Genomic DNA, 22,848 nt, shown 5'->3' on the forward strand with positions numbered 1-22,848 from the left:
ACATGCAGCCCCTGGTCTTCCCATACCCTCATACTAAATTGGTTCGCACAGAGGGTTTGGAATGATCTAATGGCAGTGTTTCCCATACATTGAGGAAACTATGGCGGCCCGCCATAGTTTAAGTTTGGCCGCCATAGTTTCCGAAAATGGAAAAAAAAAAAAAAAAAAAAAGTGGAAAAAAAAGTGGTGGGAGGTGTGAAGTCTGTTGAAATTTGAAATGCACACATTATAATACATAATAATTTACCGGTACTCTATTGCTGATATTTGGTCATGACATTGCAAAGCGATTTCTGGTGGTGTGTGTGGTTGTTTTGAAATGCAACCATAGCAGAGAGAGTAGAGAGAGAGGTTCCATTGGTCCATTGTTTCCGGGTTCTATTATTGGGGGGGAAATCCCCCTTTAGGCAGACCTAGGCAGACCTGAGGACAGTTCTATTCAATGCTAGGAGCATTATGACACGCCCCTTTAGGCAGACCGGAACCTGGTCATGTTAGGTGCCCATAGAAAACTATTATGTTGGCATATCTCTATACTTAAAGAATCTCTGACCATAGCGTCTCTTGTCGCTACCCTGTTTGCTTCATTAGCCGGTTGTTTGGTAACAAGACCAAAGTCAACGCTGAACACCGGGCCCAGACGTAACGTGGAAGAAATATGTTTTGGATTGGAGCTTATGATTGGCACGGCCAGGCTACAGGAATGGGACTACCGTATATGGGCTAGAATGACAAAAGCTAGTTATACTGTAATATTACTTAAGTGTTAGATGCTTTGGTCCATTTAGAATGTGGGATGTGCGGCCCTGTCGTGGCCAAACAGTAGAGCAGTGGGTTACTAAGCAAGTGACCTGGGTTCGATTCCGGCCTGGGTTCATAGTGCCGATGCTTCCCCGTCTCTCTCTCCCCACTCCCTTCCGGCCCCATTCTTCGCTATACTTTCAAAATAAAGTTGGAAAAAAGGGATGTGTAAGGGCATACACCGCCAGATACATATCATACAAATTGGATGGTAACAGCATTGTGGGACCAACACTTTAGGTAGGGATGCATTTTCCAGTATAACGAGTTTAAGTTTGTAAATACTGCAGATATTTTGCGCGATTGACCACAATGCAGACATCACCACCATGGCCACAGTAACTTTGGACCGTTTTACTCAAGACCATGAAACTGCCAATGAGGACTTTGGTTAACTGAAAAGAGCCACCAACACTGACTGACTGAGTCAGAGTACCTGAGGGAGTGTTAAAATTATTTATTCACTTAAAAAAAGGTACCATCGAAGCAACACAGTTTACAATGTGATCAGGTCACAGTGTGTGTTAACATAATTACAAGTCTGCTAAAAAGGAAGGAAAAAATGAGACAAAACAAACAAAAACAAATAAACAAATGAAAAAAATAAAATCATTAAATACAAGCATGAATAAGCACACAGACAAAATATAATGGACCAGGATCAGATTGTTGTTTTTTTTGTTCTCTTGATAAAAACAATCATATGTTGCATGATCTATATATAAAACCCTGTGCTGTGATGTAGGCTACTTCACTTTTTATTGCACTCTGATACACCAACATGCCACTGCTTTAACAACAGCACATCTGATCCACACGATGGTTTGCTGACATTAATGCTCAACGAGAATGAAGACAGACTGACTTCATACGACAGAACTTGTGTTGGATTCACCTGTCTTGCTTGTCTTGTGGGAAAATGATTCTCCAAACATCTTTCAAAGAACAATGTTTTGTGTGTGTGTGTGTGTGTGTGTGTGTGTGTGTGTGTGTGTGTGTGTGTGTGTGTGTGTGTGTGTGTGTGTGTGTGTGTGTGTGTGTGTGTGTGTGTGGCTGTTTTAAAGGTCATCCATGCCACAAAGACAGACTGACAAATAAGACAGTGGGGACCAATCACAAATCAAAAAATGTTTGATTGACAGGATAATGACATCACAGTACTGGTTTACTAAGGAGTGTCGTGCTGATGCGGCACCACCCCCCTATTTTGTTGCTCGGAGTGTAAAAGGAACGTTTTGAAGCCATTCTTTTAAAAAAATAGGATTTCATAAAAAAGGCCAGAACAATGATTCAGCACTGTTGCGATTGACAGTGAACTGAACAAAACGTTAACAAAAAAATAAAAACGTTAGAACACACACGGCTGAATATAGATAATATTCCTTTTTTTTCTTCAGAATGTTGGTATTTAAAATACACTTTTTTAATTAAAACTCTCACGTTGTCAACCCTACGAAATGGTCTTCTTTGGCATAAGAAAAAATAGCTAATATTTTTCTCTTTTCTTAAAAAACAAAACAAAATTACAGACGTACAAATGTTATCATACAAGACTTACACAAAGGATCATTAAACTGATCAGTTAAGAGGGAACAGGTTGATACCATGTATCTATAAATGATTCCATCTGGAACATTCCAAATGTCTAAAGTGCTTGAGCATAATTCCCTAAAGCCCCCAGGAGGCTGGACAAGGGAAATACATCCAACCAGAACTTAAGGCAAATCAACGCCATCCTCTCTGACAAAGAACAGAGGAACAAAGACAGAAGAGATGGGAACGGGATTAGATAGAGAGAATAGGATGATATAGTGAGATAGAGATAGAAATAGAGATAGAGAGAGAGTCAGAGAGAGACGGAGGAGGAACAAACCGAAAGATAGAACAGGATGATACAGATAGAAGATAAACGAAACGAAAAGCCGAGACAGACTCATCGTAACAGAGTAAGAAAGTCTTGAGACAGGAATGGCTGATAGAGGAGTGCGCTCTCCAAGTGCAGAACGTGAAATATCAAGGCCCGAATAAGAGGACAGCCCAGAGCAGAGGTCTCAATGATTGCTTAGAAGATGAGAAAGAGAGAGAGAGATAGAGATAGAGAAAGAGAGAGAGAGAGAGAGAGAGAGAGAGAGAGAGAGAGAGAGAGAGAGAGAGAGAGAGAGAGAGAGAGAGAGAGAGAGAAACATAAGTTTAAGATATAGCAGCCTTCATCACACAGATTGAACCGAGTGACGTCTGTCATTTTCATCTTTTTTTTTTCCATTTGCTTTGTTTCGGTTTCTGTCCCTCTGGTTCACAGCATGTACAACGTCTCCGAAAACTGACAGAAAGTTAATTTGTTTATGTTTTTTTTTCACCTCGGGAGTGTCTTCTTCTCTGACGAGAGAGGGTTGGCCGGCGTTGACCGCTGGATCGAGGCACTGGTGCGGCGGGAAATATCTTAGGGTGGTTCACAACTGTCTGAAAATCGGGTGGGAGAATAAAATAAAATAAAAAACAACAACAAAAAAACCAACCCTCAATCACCCCAAGCCCTTGGTGAGAGGTCAGCTGATCAACACCGCATCCGCTGATTGGTCAGGTGTTTCCGCTGGCTGTGATTGGGAATGGGGGCGGGGGCAAGTGAGGTGAGGCGAGTCGTTTTGGCTCTCCCCTCTCGTTTCCCTTTTTGCCGTTAACACCGGCGGCTTGTCTGCGCTGCGTGGCAAACAGCCTTCCCTGCTGGTGTGGAGGTCTCAGTGCGGACCGTTCAATGTTCGATATTAATTTCCTCCATTCGTCATAAGCCTGGTTACGACGTCTTCCCCACTATTGGATTTTCCCTGAAAAAAACAAAACAAAACACAGATACAACAGGTCAAAACATGTGCTACATTGTACGGTACACTGGGCAACACTAAGCAATCACAATTTTAGTTAGAGATGCACCGGATCCTGATTTTTAGGATCCTGCCGGATACCGGATCCACTGCTTAAGATCCTGCCGAATCCGGAACCGGATCCTACAAAAGGGTTGAAACATATAGTCTATTCGCACACATGGGCCCTTTTTATTACGTTGGCTCAAACTATTTTTTAGACTCATTGACTTATTGCCACACTGCTTGCAATGGTCGCTTCCAAAGGGCTTTCACTCCATGCAGTGACGGGTTGTGAAAGACTGACTGAAAAGCCTAGGCTAGAGATGCACCAGACCCTGATTTTTAGGTAACATGCCGGATACCCGATCCACTGCTTAAGATCCTGCCGGACCCGGAAACCTATGAAAAACCCTATTATCCTGCCGAATCCGGAACCGGAACCGGATCCAGATCCGGTGCATCTCTAATTTTAGTGTTGTAGTTAGCTTTATCCAAAACGACTTGTCAAAAAGAGGACATAACAAAGAGTAATCAAAAAGTCAGAGCAAAGGACAGTGTTGGTCAGTGATAGTTTGTTGGAAAAGGAAGCACTCTTGAGGAGAAAAAAACTAAACAAAAAGAGACTACTAGCAAATAGTACACTTTTGAAAGTGGTAAAGGGTTGCATTTCATGTAGAGCTTGCATAGAGTACCCAAATCCCTTTACTAAGAATGCCTCACGCATTTAGCAATTGTCACACACTTGCTATGCCATGAGTATCTTTTAAAATATTCATTTTTATTGTTCCGTGCTGTGCCTTCATTACATTCCACGTTACAGTTATTTAGGTACAGGGTATTGGTTACAATCCCTGGGGGAGTCTGAGGTCAGGTTCCTTGCTCAAGGGCACTTTATGCATGCTTGAGAGTCTTGGACAGCTCCTAGATTCCTGCCACTGGTATGGGATTTGAGACCATCACCATCTGAACACAAGACCAACTCCCTCAGGCTACAGTTGTCCACTTCACCAATATGTGCAACACATCTTTTGTGAGAAACCACAAATAGAGTGGCAAGCTCTGTATTGTTCTTGGTTCAGTTTTGCCACCAAGTTCCCATCTAACCGGCCTGTTCTGTTGATTTAGAGGCTTGAACAAGTACTAAGAATCTGGATTTTTTTGGAGAAATGGTCAGGAAGATAAGGCGTTGCGGATGTCAAACAAAACAAAAAAACCCAAGAGGACCAGATGTGCTGTTGGTGGATTAATGCCTTGGCAACAAGCGTTTATCTGCCATTGTAGCAATAACAAACTACTTACATTACAAAAAAGTAAAGTCTCTGCCAGCCCACGTGCTTATTCGGCATGATTAAAGAATAAACTCTTTTAATTACAGAATTTGATTAATTTCGGATGGCCAGGTCAGCTCTTTCCGTGTATCTGTCCATGTCTCGGGTCGGTGTTAATACGGCTCTTGGCAGGGGAACTTGGGGTTGTATTTCAGTTGGGCCTTCAGCAGGAATAATAATAATAAAAAAAACATCTTATCTTGGCTTGTCTGGGCCTGAAGGGGAAAGGCAGCGGCCGCCTGACCCATGTGAACTGAACTGGTGTGAGCCACGCCACTGCAACCAGGAAGGATCTCAGGCTCAGACAGCCAAAAACCAAAGATCCTTGATATTGCCGCTTCATCTACTGTAGTTCACTAGGCTAGGAATTAGCAGTTTTTAGCCCTGGAGAGTGGACCTGTGGTAGACCACTGTGACCAAAGATCCTTGGCTGCAGCAAGATCGTTGGACAATACATTGACAATAAGGGAGGATAAGGGTACTGTTCCATGGGCACCACTAGTCTAAGGTAATTAACCAGGGCCAGGGGCGTTCCTAGGGGCGGGTGAGCCGGCTTTGTGCTTGTGTGTGTGTGTGTATGTGTGTGTGTGTGTGTGTGTGTGTGTGTGTGTGCGTGCACGCGCATGCGTCAATAGGCCTGCGTGTCACGACTGGCCAGTCTTACATGGATCCGGGCTCGTCGGCGAGCGCCCCGTGCGTTTCGTGGTGGGCCTGCAGTTCGTCCAGCGCGGCGCGGATCTGCTGGATGGTCTGGAAGGTCTCGCGCGGGTCCTGGATGGTGAAGAGCGAGTACTCCTCCTGCTGCTGGCCCAGGTACACCGACAGGCCGGCACACGCGTCTGCATCAACACAATCACATACTCACTGAGTGCATCTTAATATGCAACCTTGCCTCCTCCACTTGCCTCCTCCACTTGCGTCTCGTCATGATGACATCACTGACAACAGCATTATATTTCAATATCTTGCAAAAGCTCAATTGTTGAGTCTTTTTCTCTTTTGCAATTGGGGTGGTGAATGAAAAACAGTCCCTCAAAAGTTGTTTGTGGCTAGGCTGACAGCTGGGAAACTTTATCGTTTTCTCCACGGAGGAGGGGCCAGGAGGCGGGACGAGGAGACAAGCGCAAGTGGAGGAGGCAAGGTCGCATATTAAGACGCACTCATTTAGACTAGCAGAAGAAAACCCAAGGCCCAAACACCAGATGTGTGATTGGTCAAAAAAAGAAGGGAAATGGCTTGCACAGGTACACAGAGAGCTGTGTGATGTGTTGTAAGGCCGCTTGACTTTTGGCACATGCATTGATGGTGGATGCTGCGTAGCGCAATATTGACGCTAGTGCCGGGAGCTGCAAGGTGCACCTTTAGCCTCTTGAAATCTTGAGTTTTTCAATAAAATGTTGAATGAACATGATTTAATGCAAGATGAGGGTTTTAGCTTTTAAATTCAATTCATTTCATGTTTGTAATGTATGTGCTTCCGAGGCGGAGATATTTAGGTTTTTACAGGCTGACAGACCTTTTTCCAAAAAATGATCAACGGGTTAAGATATTTCAAGCAATATGTAAAGAAACCCATGTCCCCATTTGATCCTTAACATTCATTTCATTTGTTCATTTTCCACCTTCCCTTAAAAGAGTTGTTTTGATCCATCACTTCAGCTTATCAGTTTGAACAATAAAGAAACAAAGCCTGGCAACAAAACTGTTGTTCATGTTATTCATTGTTCAGAAAAGTTCATGTCAAGTTCAAGAGAGGTTGCACCTCACATATTTTTTCCCTACTACCTATTACTCAGACGTAGCCTGACGAGCCAGCCCATTTCAACTACTTGGTGGGGTCAGGCTAGCCCAGACGTTCTCCGGCATGTGCCTTCTTTCCTCCACACTGAAGAAGGGAAACACAAGAATGTGTCTATGCAATATCTATGTAATAAAAAAAACTATGTTAATGTGAGGATTGAACACTTCTGTTGTATTGTAGTCCATCAATTGGAACAGTAGTACACTTCACACATTTAATAAGCCCTGAGTGAAACCTGCTCGCAGCTGTTAACATTGAAGTCCTGTCAAAGAGTGTTACTTAATTGGTGGTTCAGGACCCAAAAGTGGATTGTGAAAAGGTCCTGGGTGGAAAGGAGGTGTGGTGTAAAAGTGTATTAATTCCCCCTTTTATTGCCAAAATTGAGACAAAATGCAGTAACGAATAAATGACTGCCATGTCAATGAGGGGGCAAAACATTGTTAACACTCGTCTCCCCGTGGTGATAGACATGTAACCAGGGCTCTAAATTAACACACGCCAACCCGCCAAACACGGGTGAAAATTAATTTTGGCTAGTAGAAAAAAATACCTACCCGCCAATTTGGCTAGTAGCGCCCGAGTACAGTAAATTATGAACGGTAAACCGCTGCTCTGACGAATTTTAGACGGCGAGATTTCCTACATTACCCATGGACACTAGCGTCACGACGTAGCCTCCCACCGTGGGCTTTCCAGTGCAGCGAGCGGCAACTCCATGCTGTTGCGCGCGGCAGGATTGAAAACATTTCAGACGACCAGCCTTCTATCAGCTAAGCTGCGCTCACACTATTCTGACAGGCAGCTCTCCTCCTATGCTCTCGTCGCTTTCGCTACAACCTTTTTAACGTCACTACTGCTATTACTACTATATGAACCTTGCTGTAACAGGCTGCATTCTTGAAGCAGCGAGGCCCTGACCGTTTCAATAACAGGACTTATTCTGTTCTGTAGACTATGTTTTGTGCGAGTGATGAGAATGTGGCGGGGGTTAGAGCAAGGTTCTGTGTGTTGGTGAATGCTAGTAGTAATTGTAACCGTAATAATAGTGACGATAAAAAAATGAGTGGTTGTGGAACGAAATAGCGACAAGGGCAGAGGAGGAGAGCTGACTGTCAGAGTTGTGAGACTGTAGCTGTCAGTTCAGTTGTCTTCTGAAATGTCCCGAGTCCTGGCGCAACTAAGTTGGAAAGCCCACGCCATCGGAAAGAAAAATAAGCAACCAACGACGAAGCTGTGGAAGTAACAAAGGAAGCGAAGATTCCCGAGATATTATTTACTTTTAGTTAAACTAGGCTTCTTGTCATTTTGTTGCGCATGGTAGAGAAGAGCTCCTCCTCTCTCCTCTCCTTTTCCTCTCATCTCTTCTCCTTCCTTGGTGTGTGCGTATGTGAGGTTTTGTAGTGTTTGGCTGTGCGCTTGGTTACTGTATGTTAAAGGTCTGTTATGTGAGTGGCTTGTGTGATGTGATTCAGCTGTTTTCAGAGGAATTGAACAAAAAATAATCAAATTGATTAGGCCTAAGTAATGAAAGTAAAAAATAAAGCAGAAGTTAAAAAATAATGAAAAAATATATAGCCTATAATAGGCTATGCTTATTATGTAGGCATATAGTAGCCTATGCAGGACTATAGTGTATCTGTGTTGTAGAAATAGTTGAACAAAATGACCATAATTTAAAAGAAAAACTAGCCTAATGCATAGTTTATTTTGGCGAGATAAAAAAAAATGGCTAGCTGAACTTCTGTTTGGCTGGTAAGAAAAAATGTCCACTAGCCAAATTGGCTGGTGGTGGAAAAAGTTAATTTAGAGCCCTGCATGTAACATATACTGAGGCAAATCATACTGCATATGTATGCAAAAAAGTGCATGGTTATGTTTTTGATGATTAAAATAAATTGAACCGTTTCCGACAGCGTAACAAGAAATTGGGTCACAACGTTAATGTTCGTGGCCCAAGACTTCTCCAGTTAAGAACCACTGCTGTAAAGAACCATAATGAAGACTGGTAAGCTATAATACGTAGCAAGAGGTAACGAGTTGAGTACGGAGCGCTTGCCTTCCATCTTCTGCAGCTTGGTGAGGTTGGAGGAGAACATGGAGAAGATGCGCTCGGACTCGCGATCACAGTCGATATCCAGCTGGATGTTGACCGGCATGCTCCTGACATACGCACACACACACACACACACACACACACACACACACACACACACACACACACACACACACACACACACACACACACACACACACACACACACACACACACACACACACACACACACACACACACACACACACACACACACACACACACACAAACAAACATAGACATTACAAGAGGTTGTTTCACTAAGCACATCCAGAACTACTTCAGTGGATTGCACCTGTGAACTTCAGCCAAACCAAACCAAAACCGACCAAACTAAAATCAGGCAAAAACAATCAAATGTCCTAAACAATGAATAAAAAAATGGAACAATGGATTAAAAACATCTGCTCTGGTGAAGCTGGCTTCCTAATCCCATCTCCACTGCAGATTTGTGGTGCCATTAATACAAACTCGGGTAATTCCCGAGTGTGTGTGTGTGTGTGTGCATAGTAATGTCCAGTAACTCACATGGTGCAGGGTTTGCATCCGGGCTGTGTCTCGCTGGTGCTGCGGCAGCAGAGCCAGGAGCCCATGAGGTAGGCCGAGGGGTGGTAGGTGGACAGACGGCCTGGGTTGCAGCGGCTCACCTGAGGGAACACACACACACACACACACACATGCATGCATACACACATAAGGCAAGGCAAGGCAAGGCAAGTTTATTTGTATAGCGCATTCATACACAGGTGCAACTCAATGTGCTTTACAAGATTAACAAATGCAAAAAAAGAAAGGAAACATGGAAGAAAGAAGGAATTATATTAGAGTCAAAGAACATTTAAAACATTAAGATAAAACATAAGGTAAAATGATAATAAAAAAATAAAAAATAAGAACACGCACATACATACACACGCACACACATACAGAAGTGCCATCACTGAAATGCTTGTGCAACTTGGGAGGAACAAGGTATAGGAGGCGAGGCATCTGTTTGTTCACACTATTTACACAGAAGGAATCGATGCAACATGCACAAGTGCATGAATAACGTTAACTCGGAGCCAAAAATCTTGTGTAGAATAACTTGTGTTGGTTTCTTTTCATCTTTATTTTTCCTTTTCATTGTGTTATTTATTTCACTCATTGAGCTTTGTTGAAGTGATGTAATGTAACATAATCTCTTTATTCCTGCAGAAGACAGGCACACAGTAGCAACGTCCACGTACACACACACAGACACACAAACACATGGGCACACACACACACACACACACACACAGACACACAAACACATGGGCACTGTGATGGAGCGACCATCACTAGGGTTGTGGGTTTGCTCTGACTGTCACTCTAATGAGCCTGGCTCTTTGGTGTAGCGGTCAGAGCCCCGGTTTACTACCCCAGAAGGTCTGGGTTCGAGTCCCAGCAGGGCAATTCTACTCCCCTTCGCTACAAATGGTGTCAGAAGTGGGATGGCTACCGTGAGGCCATCGGAAGCATACCCATTGTGTGTGAGCCGTAATTCCATGTGAGGGACCCCCAGGATTGGTGACCCCGGTGTGAGGGGCCCCGGTGATGGGTGAAGCATTGATGATGGGGCACACTGGATGGGAGAAGCATGGTGGGCAGTTGCGTGAAGGACACCATGAGTGTGTGAAGCGCACGGGTGCGCTTCCCGAAGGGCAAGGCAGTGTGATGGAGTGACCATCACTAGGGTTGTGGGTGTGCTCTGACTGTCACTCTAACGAGCCTGGCTCTTTGGTGTAGCGGTCAGAGCCCCAGTTTACTACCCCAGAAGGTCTGGGTTCGATTCCCAGCTGGGCAACTATACTCCCGAAAACGAAAAAGCGAAAACGATAAAGTTTCCCAGCTGTCAGCCTCGCCACAACAACTTTTGAGGGACTGTTTTTCATTCACCATCCCAATTGCAAATGAGAAAAAGACTTTACAATTGAGCTTTTGCAAGATATTGAAATATAATGCTGTTGTCAGTGATGTCATCATGACGAGAAGCAAGTGGAGGAGGCAAGTGGAGGAGGCAAGGTCGCATATTGGAACGCACACACACACACACACACGCACGCACGCACGCACGCACGCACGCACGCACGCACGCACGCACGCACGCACGCACACACACACACACACACACACACACACACACACACACACACACACACACACACACACACACACACACACACACACACACACACACACACACAGCTCACCTGGCTGAGCACCTCCACCCACTCGTTGGCCTCCACACAGTTCCCCGCCTGCACGTACAGCGGCTTATCTGTGTGGATCACCTGGAACATCTGAGACACGGACACACACACACACACACAGGGATAACACACATTATCATGGTGGTATTTTACAATCATTAGTCCAAATCCTGTGTGTGTGCATGGCCACGTGAGTGTGTATGGGTATCTTGCATTTTTGCAGTTGAGGGTGCATGCGTATGCGTATGTGTGCGTGCTTGCGTGCGTGTTTGTGTGCCCCGCGCAAGTATGTGTATGGCTTACTTTTTTTGCGCTTAAAGCTGTGTGTGTGTGTGTGTGTGTGTGTGTGTGTAATGTCTTACAGTTTTGCGGTTGCGGTGTGTGTGTGTGTGTGTGTGTGTGTGTGTGTGTGTGTGTGTGTGTGTGTGTGTGTGTACCAAATGTGTGTGTACCAAATGTGTATGCGCGTTATGTCTTACATTTTTGCGGTTGAAGGCACTCTCGTCCAGCTTCTCGACCCCCAGGATGCTCTTCACAGAGATCACAAACAACGCCTCCTTGCCTGGGCGGGGAGGGGCGGAGGGGCAGAGAGATAAGGGAAAACAAATCTTATGAATGATCACAGAATGCAAAGTATGAAAACAGAGAGTTATTTTCCTCAAATGTGAGGTATGGAGAGGAGTTTGGCTCGGCAGCTTACACAGCTTGCACAATGTTGTGTGTATTAGTGCAAGTGTAGCCTATATGTCGGCAGCAAGACATTACACATGGGGATCAATAAAGTATCTGTCTGTACTCTCGTATTATCTCTACTCGACTGTTTTACCCCGGATGAACTTCCCTGAACCTCCTGCTCTCAAATCAAAATGCAGTAGAACTAATCAGAATCACAGGATTTTCAAAGATGTGGTGTTGTCAAAATTTAAGCGTAGTGAAGAAGAGAAAAATAAACGAAATGCGACAGTTGTTTCAGGAACAATGGACTCAGTCTCACTGTGAATGTCTGTGGTGTAAATTGTACATGTGAATATGGCCATGACAGTGGCTCAAACGGCTGGGGCGTTGACTGTTACGCTGGGGACCCGCGTTCGATTCCGACCCGGGGTCATTTCCCTATCCTCCGCCATCTCTCTGTCCCATTCGCTTCCTGTCACCATCTCACATTATGCTGCCAAATAAAGGCATAAAACAAATGCCCCTAAAGGCCCTGCCGGGTTCGATTCTAGCCCGGGTCATTTGCCGATCCTTCCCCGTCTCTCTCTCCCCCCACTCTTTTCCTGCCTCTCCTCCACTATCCTGTCATAAAAATGAAAAGGCAAAAAGCCCTAAAAAATATAAAAGCCCCTAAAAATACTATTTACATGTATATCTCTAAATTGTACATGTGAATTGTGACAATACAAAGCAATTCTATTCTCCTATTCTTTTCCAATCTATTCTATTGCGCGGGTCTTGTGAGGTCAGTCTGGGCTGTGACTGGCCTAAGTGTCGGCCTCCAACCCAAACAGAGCGCATTCTCACATCACATTCCCGAGGCGTGTTGCATCATGGTGTTGCCTCCACGCCAGCTCGGCTGCTCAAGAAGCAATGCGGCCAAATATAATACACAAATAAGTACGCAAACACAGACACAGACAGAGACAAGCACACACACACACGCACGCATCCTCACACACACACACGCATCCTCACACACACACACGCATCCTCACACACACACACACACACACACACACACACACACACACACACACACACACACACACACACACACACAGAAGTGCGATCTCTCAAATGCACGTGCAACTTGTTAGGAAAAACATATGGGCTCCATAGATTGTATATAACTATTTATACGCTCTATGGTTTGTTCACACTATTTACACCATTGCTGAAAAAGAGGCAAGCTAGCATCCACACACACACGCACGCACGTACGCACGCACGCACACACACACACACACACACACACCATAATAAGGTAAGATTTGTGTGTCTTTTTGTGTGTGTCTCTTTTTTCTCAGCGCATGTCTTCCCTGTTGTAAATCAGCGGTTCTCACGCTCCCTGGGTCACAAGTTCATGTGTACTTCACCCCCCCTCTCCCTCTTTTTTTCCCTTTATTGCTCTTCATCCATCAACACCCCTACTGCCATCCGTCCTTAACCCCCCTCTCCCTCCTCTCCCTCTGTCTCTCTCTCTCACCACCTGTCTCTCCCTCTTCCCAGCCATCATCCTTTCAGTCCCCCTGGCTGAGTAAAATACTTTTTTCCCCAAGCATAACCGAATTATGACAGACGACACTGCTCACACACACACGCACGCACGCACGCACGCACGCACGCACGCACACACACACACACACACACACACACACACACACACACACGAAACACACACACTTTCTCGCTCTGTCTGTCTGTCTCTCTCTCCCTCACACACAAACACAAACAAACAAACACACACACAGACACTCTCTCTCTCTCTCTCTCTCTCTCTCTCTCTCTCTCTCTCTCACACACACACACACACAGACACACACACATGCATACACACACAGTCACACGCACAAACACTCTCATACGCTCACACTGCCAGGCGGGTCGTCTTCTGGCTAACTGCTCCTTTCTACTGTCTTCACATCATTACTGTCAATCTGGGTCTGAGTCTGACTCATAGGACACACAGGATGCGCACACGCATGCACAGACACAGGCACGCACGCATACACGCCCGCACGCACACAGTTACGACCAATGTAGAGATGCAAAACTCGTCTGGCGCGACTCTCTCCCCGTTACGACCTCAAGAACCGCTGAAACAATTCTGAAAATGCTATTTTAAAGTAAGGGTGGGCGATATGGCAAAAATGTCATATCACGATTTTTAACATGGAATCTCAATTTCGATTTTTCATTACGTTCTTCCATCCAAAAAATAAAAACAACAAAAATCAATATTGATATGCTTGCAATTTGCATATTGTTGTAATTTTGCAGTTGATAAAATATTAACACACTGATGACACTCTCATAAAGACAATCTATACGATTTCTTCACTTTGGCAGATTCGAGACCATCTTGTACACAATATCACGATTCAAAATTTATATCGTCATATCGCTCACTCCTATTTTAAAGTTTTACGTTTTGGCTTCTTTTTGCTCCTCTCAACAGAATAATACACCCCTGGGAAGTATGAGTGAACGAGACGCGGACATGATCCCATCTAAGACGCCAAAGCGCAACCTTTCAAGTTTATTCCTCGAAGTACGCCAAAGCGCAACCTTTCAAGTGTATTCCTCGAAGTCTCGTGTAATAAATCCAGGTTATCGGTCATACAAAATCTTAAAAAAAAATAAAAAAAATAGGTATTCATTTCTCACCAAAGCCACACACAATTATGTTTTTCAATTCAGCCAGCGATAGCATAACGACAGGAGGAGGATCCAGACAAAGTTGTAAAAATTCAACCCCAATCTGTTCCGCATTATGTAATCTACTGTATATTTTTTACCCAAATATTTGTTCACAGGGCCCCTGTTTGAGACTCAGCTGAGTTTGTCATCCAGACCTTTTGTCATGCTTGCCTTTTCTCGTGGGGTTTATAAAGATTCTTGGTCTGTGGTGTCTGTCTTGTACGGATTACACTGTGTGCGTGCATGTGGTTTGTGTGCGTGCATGTGGTTTGTGTGTGTGTGCGCGTGTGTGTTTGTGTGTGTGTGTGTGTTTCCAGGAAGACAGCTTGGCTGCTAACCCCAAGATGTCAATTTTTCAATTTTTCTCAAGTATTGCTTGAGTCCTTGTTTTCTGTGATCTTTGCGAATTATACATGAATGATTGAATGGGCACTGCATCATACAGGTATAGTTTTGTACATACTGTATGGAAGACAAGGAAGACAAATTTCCATCTGTGGATGCTACAGTTTTCGTATACCTCTTCTTCCAAGGAGAGGGAGGACAGAGGAGCTGAGAGCAGCAGTGATGGGAGCACAGAGACAAAGACACAGGCTCACAATTACAGACACAGACACAGACACAGACACACACACACACACACACACAGACACACAGACACACACACACACACACACACACACACACACACACACACACACACACACACACACACACACACAGCAGTGAAGGCTATGTATTTTTTGTGTCTTTCAAACACAGGTGGGAGTGCTACACAACCGTACAGCTTTACTCACTCCTACACTCACATAGCAGATTAAGAACAGCTTGTTCGTAGGATTTGTGTTCCCAACAAAACTCCTGCACGTACGCACACACGCACGCACGCACGCACGCACACAAGTACGCACGCGTCGCGCACAGAATGTGAAAGTACCTGCTCTCTCTCAACTGTACTGAAGTGGATGTTCCATAGAAGTCTGTGCGTGTGAGAAGTATAACAGATGCCTTCACATGGCACGGTATACGTATTATAGACACCTTCACACTGTGACACATCGTCAGTCTTACTGTGCCGTAGAAACCAAGACGCTTTCCCAAATCGCTTGCCCGCAATTCCTTTAAACCAAGGAGCTTTGGGTGAAAGCCGAGCAATGTATTCCAATTTTTAAATCCTTAAAGCAATGCTTATTGTGGTAAGAAGGAAGGGGGAGGGGGGTTAACGTCAGTCGTGCTGTAGAAAACCAGGTACTCCTTCCCACTGGATTCACTGCGTAATTCCTTTAGCCCTCGGAGCTCCATCAATGTGTCTTAATTCCTAAATCTGCTAAGCATCCTGGATGGGGATGGTCAATTATCAGCTAGTCAGTCATGACCACAGGCCTACAGATACAGTACACATTAAATATAGTCTAGGCCAGTCTTTCTCAACCTTTTTTTAGGCGAGGCACCCTTTCAATTCATGAAAAATTTCAAGGCACCCCAAACCAACAAGCAGTAATATGGCATCGCATCCGATACCACACAAGCTTAGAAAAGTAACACATTTGGAGACGTCACACGACCTGCGTTCGAAGTTGCAGCTGACTGGGGCGACCTATATTTACTTCATTGTGTGTAAATGGCAGATGAAAGATTCCACTGACTAACATTAACTTATCAATTTAGACAAATAGATATTATATTACATAATTTATTTATCAGCCATGTTCTGTGGCCTTTAAAGCAGCATAGAAAAAAGTGCCACCTCATACATTTACTTTAATTTAAATCTACATGGAAATGGACAATAAAAATATCACAGGTGGAAAAAAACAAGGCCATGCATTTATTTTCATTGTATTTTGGTGGGAAAAGGTATCCGTATCGGTACTCGGTATCGGCAAGTACACACATTAATGTACTCGTACTTGTATCAGTTTTCCAAAAAGTGGTATCGGTGCATCCCTAACTACGATGGATACAAAGGTGGGACAAAAACACAAATAAAGTAGAAATGCACTCAGAGAGTGCAGGCCTCCGCCTAGGAAGCTGTTTGATAGAACATTTGACTATGTCACATGCATATTTTTTAATTTAAGTCTTTCTGCCACTGAGCTATAGAGTGGAATGTCAAAATTCGCCCTGTCCCACAACTCAATTTGCGGTCAGTAGGGGTGTCTAGTTTTCTAGGCTAGCAATGGTGAAGAATTAAAAAAAGAGAGATCCGGATCGCCACCAAAATGTAATCACTTGTTTGTTTGGTCATTTTCAACAACTTCGTTCAAACCCGTTCACGACTTTTTGAGTTATTCTGCTGACAGACAGACAGACAGACAGACAGACAGACAGACAGACAAACCAACGTGACCGAATACATAACCTCCTTGGCGGAGATAGAGGTGAACTAAAAAGGCCCAGGTGAGATTTTAATAAACAAACTTAAGATCTTACATAGTTGAAAGCCTGAGCAAATGGGTTTTAAGATCAGTTTAAAAAAAATAGCCAAGGAAGAAACCAGGCTGATGTGAAGGGGAAACTCATTCCACAGTTTGGGGCCAATGAGTGCAAAGGCCCAGTCACCACTACTTTTTGGGGTTATACCAGACGAGACCCAGACTGTAGACTGCTGCTCGCAGAAGAGATATGCATAAAGCCACTGATATTACATTACATTACATTTGGCAGACTCTTTTTTCCCAAGTGACTTACAATCGGCAAGGACATAATCATGGCATACAACACTTGCAGATGCAAAGTGCATGGGAAAGATACAACACCATACTTTGCAAATGCCAAGTGTTTTTATATATATATACAGTATATATACTCTCTCTCCCTGATATTGCTGAGTCAAGAATACAGCAGATACAGGAACTGCCTGATGATCTACGACCGCAACACTGCTATCCTCAGTAAACTCAGTCTTTTGCCAGCAGGGTGCAAATCCTTCCTCAACTTTTCTTGCATACTTCATTGATTTGGCACCTCCATTAAACTGAGTGGAACACGCAGTACAGACCAAGCAGGGCGAGTCAGACAGTCAAAAGACAGGTTAGAACTTAGAACACTAACTCAGACAGTCAAAAGACACTTTAGAACTTAGAACACTAACTCAGACAGTCAAAAGACACTTTAGAACTTAGAACACTAACTCAGACAGTCAAAAGACACTTTAGAACTTAGAGAATCATTTGGTTAGTGAAGAGGAGCAGCAGGGTTTGTTCTTTTTATTCTTTCAAGAATTAGGAAGGAAAAGGGGGGAAAAAAGCACAAGGAGAAACGTGATGAGGACCAGACGGTAGTCACGTCATGTCACTAATGACTGGACTGGACAGGAGGTGGGGCGGGGTCTGAGGTGGGGGGTACCAGACCCTGACTGTAGACTGCAGCTCGCACGAGAGGAGGCCCCTGATGCGGCTGGCTGAGAGGAGGCTGCTGAGTTACGGAGGCTGGAGAGAGTCACAGACACCTTGTTAGCCGCGCTGTTGCCACCTGCAACGCCTGTCGTCAGCTGTGTTTTTTTAAACGAACCTACAGTACCTATGAGACTACAGCTCCCTTCTTTGAACCCTCTCTCTCTCTCACACACACACAGCATATATTGTGCATATCCGACAGAAGCTGAACTGGAATATTTGGGGCTGGGGCGGTGGGGTGGGGGGGTGTACTTGGTTTATGGCTGCCTGTCTTGGGGAGTGTGGCGTTATCTGGCTTGGCTGTCAGTTGGCCTAATCCTCACAGACCACCTGAGGACACCACACAGTCTCACGCACGCACTCACATGTGCACACACATACGTATGCACGCACAGACACAGTGTGGTAAAGTGTGAGAGAACTATATGAATATGAACTATTTGCCAAGTGTGACAGAATACAATGGGCAGTTAACTAAGGACTATTTTAAATTATAGCTACTGCGTGCATGGGAATCGCAACACACATTGAAATACATTGTGAGGCACAAGAGTGAAAACAACAACCAGAATGAACAGTTCCAGACTCGCATTTGCAAATGCTAGAAAACAATCATTATACTCATTTCAAGCAGGCAATTACCACGGCTATAAACAACCTCTTAAGGTGGTCTTTCTAAGAAATTAGAATTTATTAAGGTGGTCTTTCAAGGACGGTAATTTATTGTTTTCGGCAGAGAGACTCAACCTTTGAAATGGTCCATTTTCATCCATTATTGCGTTTGCGCAGCCTCTGTTCAAAATATGTGAGACGCTTATGCTTTTTATGTGGCCAGAAGTGCATTTTCACCTCACAAGTTCATTCAATGGAAAATTAGTGGCTGAGGCCCGGCCAGAATGACTGCACAGTATTGCACAAGATGTGTGGGCCATGGGATGTGTTTAGATTTGCTAGTTACACCCATTCTAATGTACTTTTCAAAGAAAGTATGCCTGGTGGGTGCGAAGGTTACTGCAATAGATGGTCTTAGGAGCAGCCAAACCCGCAACAAAACAATTATGAGAATTCATTTTGACTGCTCCTTGATTACCCCCTCCTATACGTATATAAATTATATACATTTGAAATTATGGACATATCCAAAATGTTGACTTATTCACTGCATGGTTCAGTGAAGGCACACAGTGCAATGCACAACATGTAGCTCACACACTATAGAGAGTAGACTTCATAGAAAAGGAGGGAAGATTTGGCTGTCTACTACATCTTTAGCCATTCCCTGAGGAAGATTGTAGGTTGAAAAACGAGTAACCCCTGCCACCGAAGTTATTTTAGCAAGCAAATGTGATGACAAAGGTGACTAGAGTATGATTATAGTTGGTTGGTGGGGGGAAAAGTAGCCATAATGTAAAACAGACTCTCAGAGGTCCAGAGATCCACAATGCCTTTCAACACTGAAATGGGCTTCATCTATCAACACAGACAAAACAATCTCGCCTCCACCCACTTGTCTTCCCTCCCAAACCCAAGAGGATGCTGGGATTGTGGAGGACCATGCCTTCAGCTTCTTTCCCAAACGAAACCTCTCAGCAAGGTTTAAGCCCAACTTATGCTCGGGACGCACAGCCTCTGCCAGCATCAAATTTGCCTTTGCCTAGAGCCATGCTCCCCACGCAGAGGTTCTGCATGCATTGACGTGCACATGCACCAAAAAAAATTCTAACTGCATGTCAACCCCTCGTGAATCTAGGGATAGCAAAGGTAGGTCCATATTCTGTTAAATACAAAACCAATAGAAGGAAGAAGAAGAAGAAGAAGAAGAAAAAGAAGAAGAAGAAGAAGAAGAAGAAGAAGAAGAAGAAGAAGAAGAAGAAGAAGAAGAAGAAGAAGAAGAAGAAGAAGAAGAAGAAGCAGCCGGTATATAGAGAGCTGAACACTGGACTTTGGCTTAAAAAAACACTCATTAAATCATAAAAGGAATGTTTCTCCCTGGATCATCATCAGGAAAGCTAACACCTGCCACAGTCAAATTACTTTAAAGACCGTAAAGTTTAATGCACTGTGCAACTATCTTTCCCCATACTCTATTCTGTAGCCTTGCATGACTCTTGCACTGCAGCCTCTGGGTATTGAATGAGCAGAACCCAATCCGACCAGAAACCTCCCATCAGTGTATATGGGTGTGAGAGATGTGAAAGCCTCTGGACATGAGCTCAAACACAATGCTTAATTAAGACAGCCCCCACTTGGCTACATGTGCTGAAATGCACTGTAGGACCTCAGTGGTCTGTGTCTGTGTTGTGTGGGTTCAGAAAAGTAACATTAAGTTGTTTAAAATTTCTAGACGCTATTGTGCATGTGATAGAGGAATGTAAAATCCATGCAGGGAGCATGGCCTCAGTGTGTGCTATGTCCCTGTGTGTAGCCTCTTACTGCAGCAGGGGTCGTCGGCGACCCTATTCACTTGCTGAAAACTACATCATAACAACATTACTATGACATTACAGAGAGCCATAGTGCTGCACTAAGGGGTTAAGGAATAGTATTTCACTTACGTCAAACCTCATTAATTTATCAAAACTTATCCTAAAATGTTTTCTATGTTTATGTTTCAAACCTTAAAATTTGATAATTCCCAACTACTTTCTCTTAATTGCCATGAATTCCCAGCCAAGTAAACTCTTGATGTTCAATGCACTACCCTGTTATCGCTCGCTGTTGAATGCACTACGGTGCTATATTCTCTCTTGTTGTTTGATGCATTACCCTATTACCTTTCGATATCCGTTTTGATGCCTTGCGTGACTGACCTGACCTTTACCTGACCGCGGCCCTTCCATCAGTGTCTATGGGCGGGGCTATTGCTGTAAGCCTCTGGACCTAAGCTCATACACATGCTTTAATTGGAACACTTCCCTTTCTCAGCACAGATGAAACGGTTAGAGAATCACTCAATATCATTCAGAGAGCTCACGAAATTCGCAACAGCAGCACAACACACGTTACAAGACACACTTAAGCATTTATGCACAAACACCCAATTGTTATGAGAATGCACATGCACACAAATGGTGAAAACAAACAAAAATTAAAAAGCCTTTTGAACCACACAGCATTAGGCACTTAGTGCCAGTGGTGGAACAATTGCGCACAGGGCCCCGGGGCGAAACACTAACAGGGCCCCCATACAGCCTGTCATATAGGGCCCCCAAAACCAATACAGGAAGGCCCTGGGCCCAGGGGCAAATACCTTGCTTGCCCTCCCTATAGCTCCGCCCTTGCTTAGTGCTCATACACACGTACCGTACGCATGCACGCACACCACATGGTCATCATTCAACCAAACCCCACTGATGCTGCTTTACAGATGTGCAGAAAGGAACACAAAACACTTTTCCTTCAAACATGGCCGCCTAATGCGCCACATTTCTTCCTCCGAAGCATAGCCTCTACATGCTTCAAATGAGCCTGTCGTGCACCTTCAAAATATCCTGCTACGCAACAAAAGGCAAACGAACCTCCGCAGACAACTTTGGACGCTATGATTGGTCATCTCTGCTACTTCCTTGTTCTCGTGGCAGCACAGTGCCAGTAGTTTGCTTAATAATGGCCGTAGTGCTTGCAGTTTAGTGAAGGAAACTCACGGTATGAGACCTAGTGCACAGAGCTATAAGTGCAAAACAGGTTCGCGACCAGACCAAAACTGCCATTTGCGTCAATTGTTGCAGAACTGCAATTTGCCCTTTTCTGTGTGTGTGTGCGCTTGTGTGTGTGTGTGTGTGTGTGTGTGTGTGTGTGTGTGTGTGTGTGTGTGTGTGTGTGTGTGTATGTGTGTGTGTGTGTGTGTGTGTGTGTGTGTGTGTGTGTGTGTGTGTGTGTGTGTGTGTGTGTGTGCTGCGAGCGAGCAGTGCGAGCACGCAGTGTGAGTGCGTGCCGGCGCGTATTAAAGGATTGCCCAGAAACCCTGACAATAAAACACTAAAGTATTACAAATAAACAGACTGATGAAAGTGAAAAAGGCAAAAAAAGGGCTGAAAAACAAAAACAGAACAGCAAAATGAGAATGGCCCGTGGAACCGACAGGACGCCTGGCAAAAACTGAAGCACAAACCGAATGTAAACCGAACGTAAACACACATCGGCAGACTCATCTGTTTACATGCTTGCATTTTCTGCACGTGAAAACAGAGTAGACTGGGTATGTCAAAGAATGATACCAGTACATTGCCTTTGTAGTTTGTGTGGAAATACTTAGCTAACTAGGCTAGAGAGCAACATTGCTTAATAATGACCGCAGTGCTTGCAATTAGTGAAGGTAATCACGCTATTTCAAATGTGGCTCACGACGAGACCTCGGGCGCAGATGCATGAAGGCAAAGTTGGTTCGTGGCCACTCCCAATCGACTTCCGACACGCGCAGTTGCTGAAGTCTAATCTGCCCTTTAAGAATGCCCTTAAGAATACTCGCTTTTACTGCACATTGTGTATGTTGCGATTACTGTCAATGTCTTATTTACATTTTTAGTTAAACTGCACATTGGAGACTCGTAAAAAAAACGCAATCTCAAACTTCTATGATTTCCCTGTTACATATATCTTTTTGACAATAAAGTACATTTCACCTGACTTGACTTGACTTGAACAAGAAACATGACTTCTATTTTTTTGGAGCTGGAAAAAAGTCTCTCCAGTTGCTCACAACTAAAGCTCTTTGATATAATATAATAGGGAGTAACCGAGCTGTAGGCGCCTAGGAGCCAGCACACCATGACTGCAGGGCTGGAGGGTTGCCACAGGGGGTAAGTAGAGGCTAATTGGCCCTTTGAGGAGACGCCATGGGGCTAACCTGGAGGCCATTTTGGCTCTAAACTCCATCCGTTTGCACAGAAGACCACAGCCTCCACCTGTCATGTGTA

General features: G+C 44.3%; 1 protein-coding gene across 1 annotated transcript in view; it reads right to left on the reverse strand.

Moving 5' to 3' along the window:
* Window positions 1-1,243: 1,243 nt before the first annotated feature.
* rasa2 (RAS p21 protein activator 2) overlaps window positions 1,244-22,848 on the reverse strand; it is a 93,508-nt gene continuing 71,903 nt past the window's right edge. The window contains exons 20-25 of the mRNA XM_063205735.1: window positions 11,597-11,679; window positions 11,118-11,207; window positions 9,412-9,530; window positions 8,848-8,951; window positions 5,655-5,829; window positions 1,244-3,623 (exon numbers count right to left, since the gene is read on the reverse strand). Of these exons, the coding sequence (XP_063061805.1) occupies window positions 3,593-3,623; window positions 5,655-5,829; window positions 8,848-8,951; window positions 9,412-9,530; window positions 11,118-11,207; window positions 11,597-11,679 (602 nt within the window). The 3' untranslated portion in view covers window positions 1,244-3,592. The remainder of the gene's footprint in view (window positions 3,624-5,654; window positions 5,830-8,847; window positions 8,952-9,411; window positions 9,531-11,117; window positions 11,208-11,596; window positions 11,680-22,848) is intronic.

This window comes from Engraulis encrasicolus, chromosome 8 (genome assembly GCF_034702125.1).
Source record: "Engraulis encrasicolus isolate BLACKSEA-1 chromosome 8, IST_EnEncr_1.0, whole genome shotgun sequence".
NCBI lineage: Eukaryota > Metazoa > Chordata > Actinopteri > Clupeiformes > Engraulidae > Engraulis > Engraulis encrasicolus.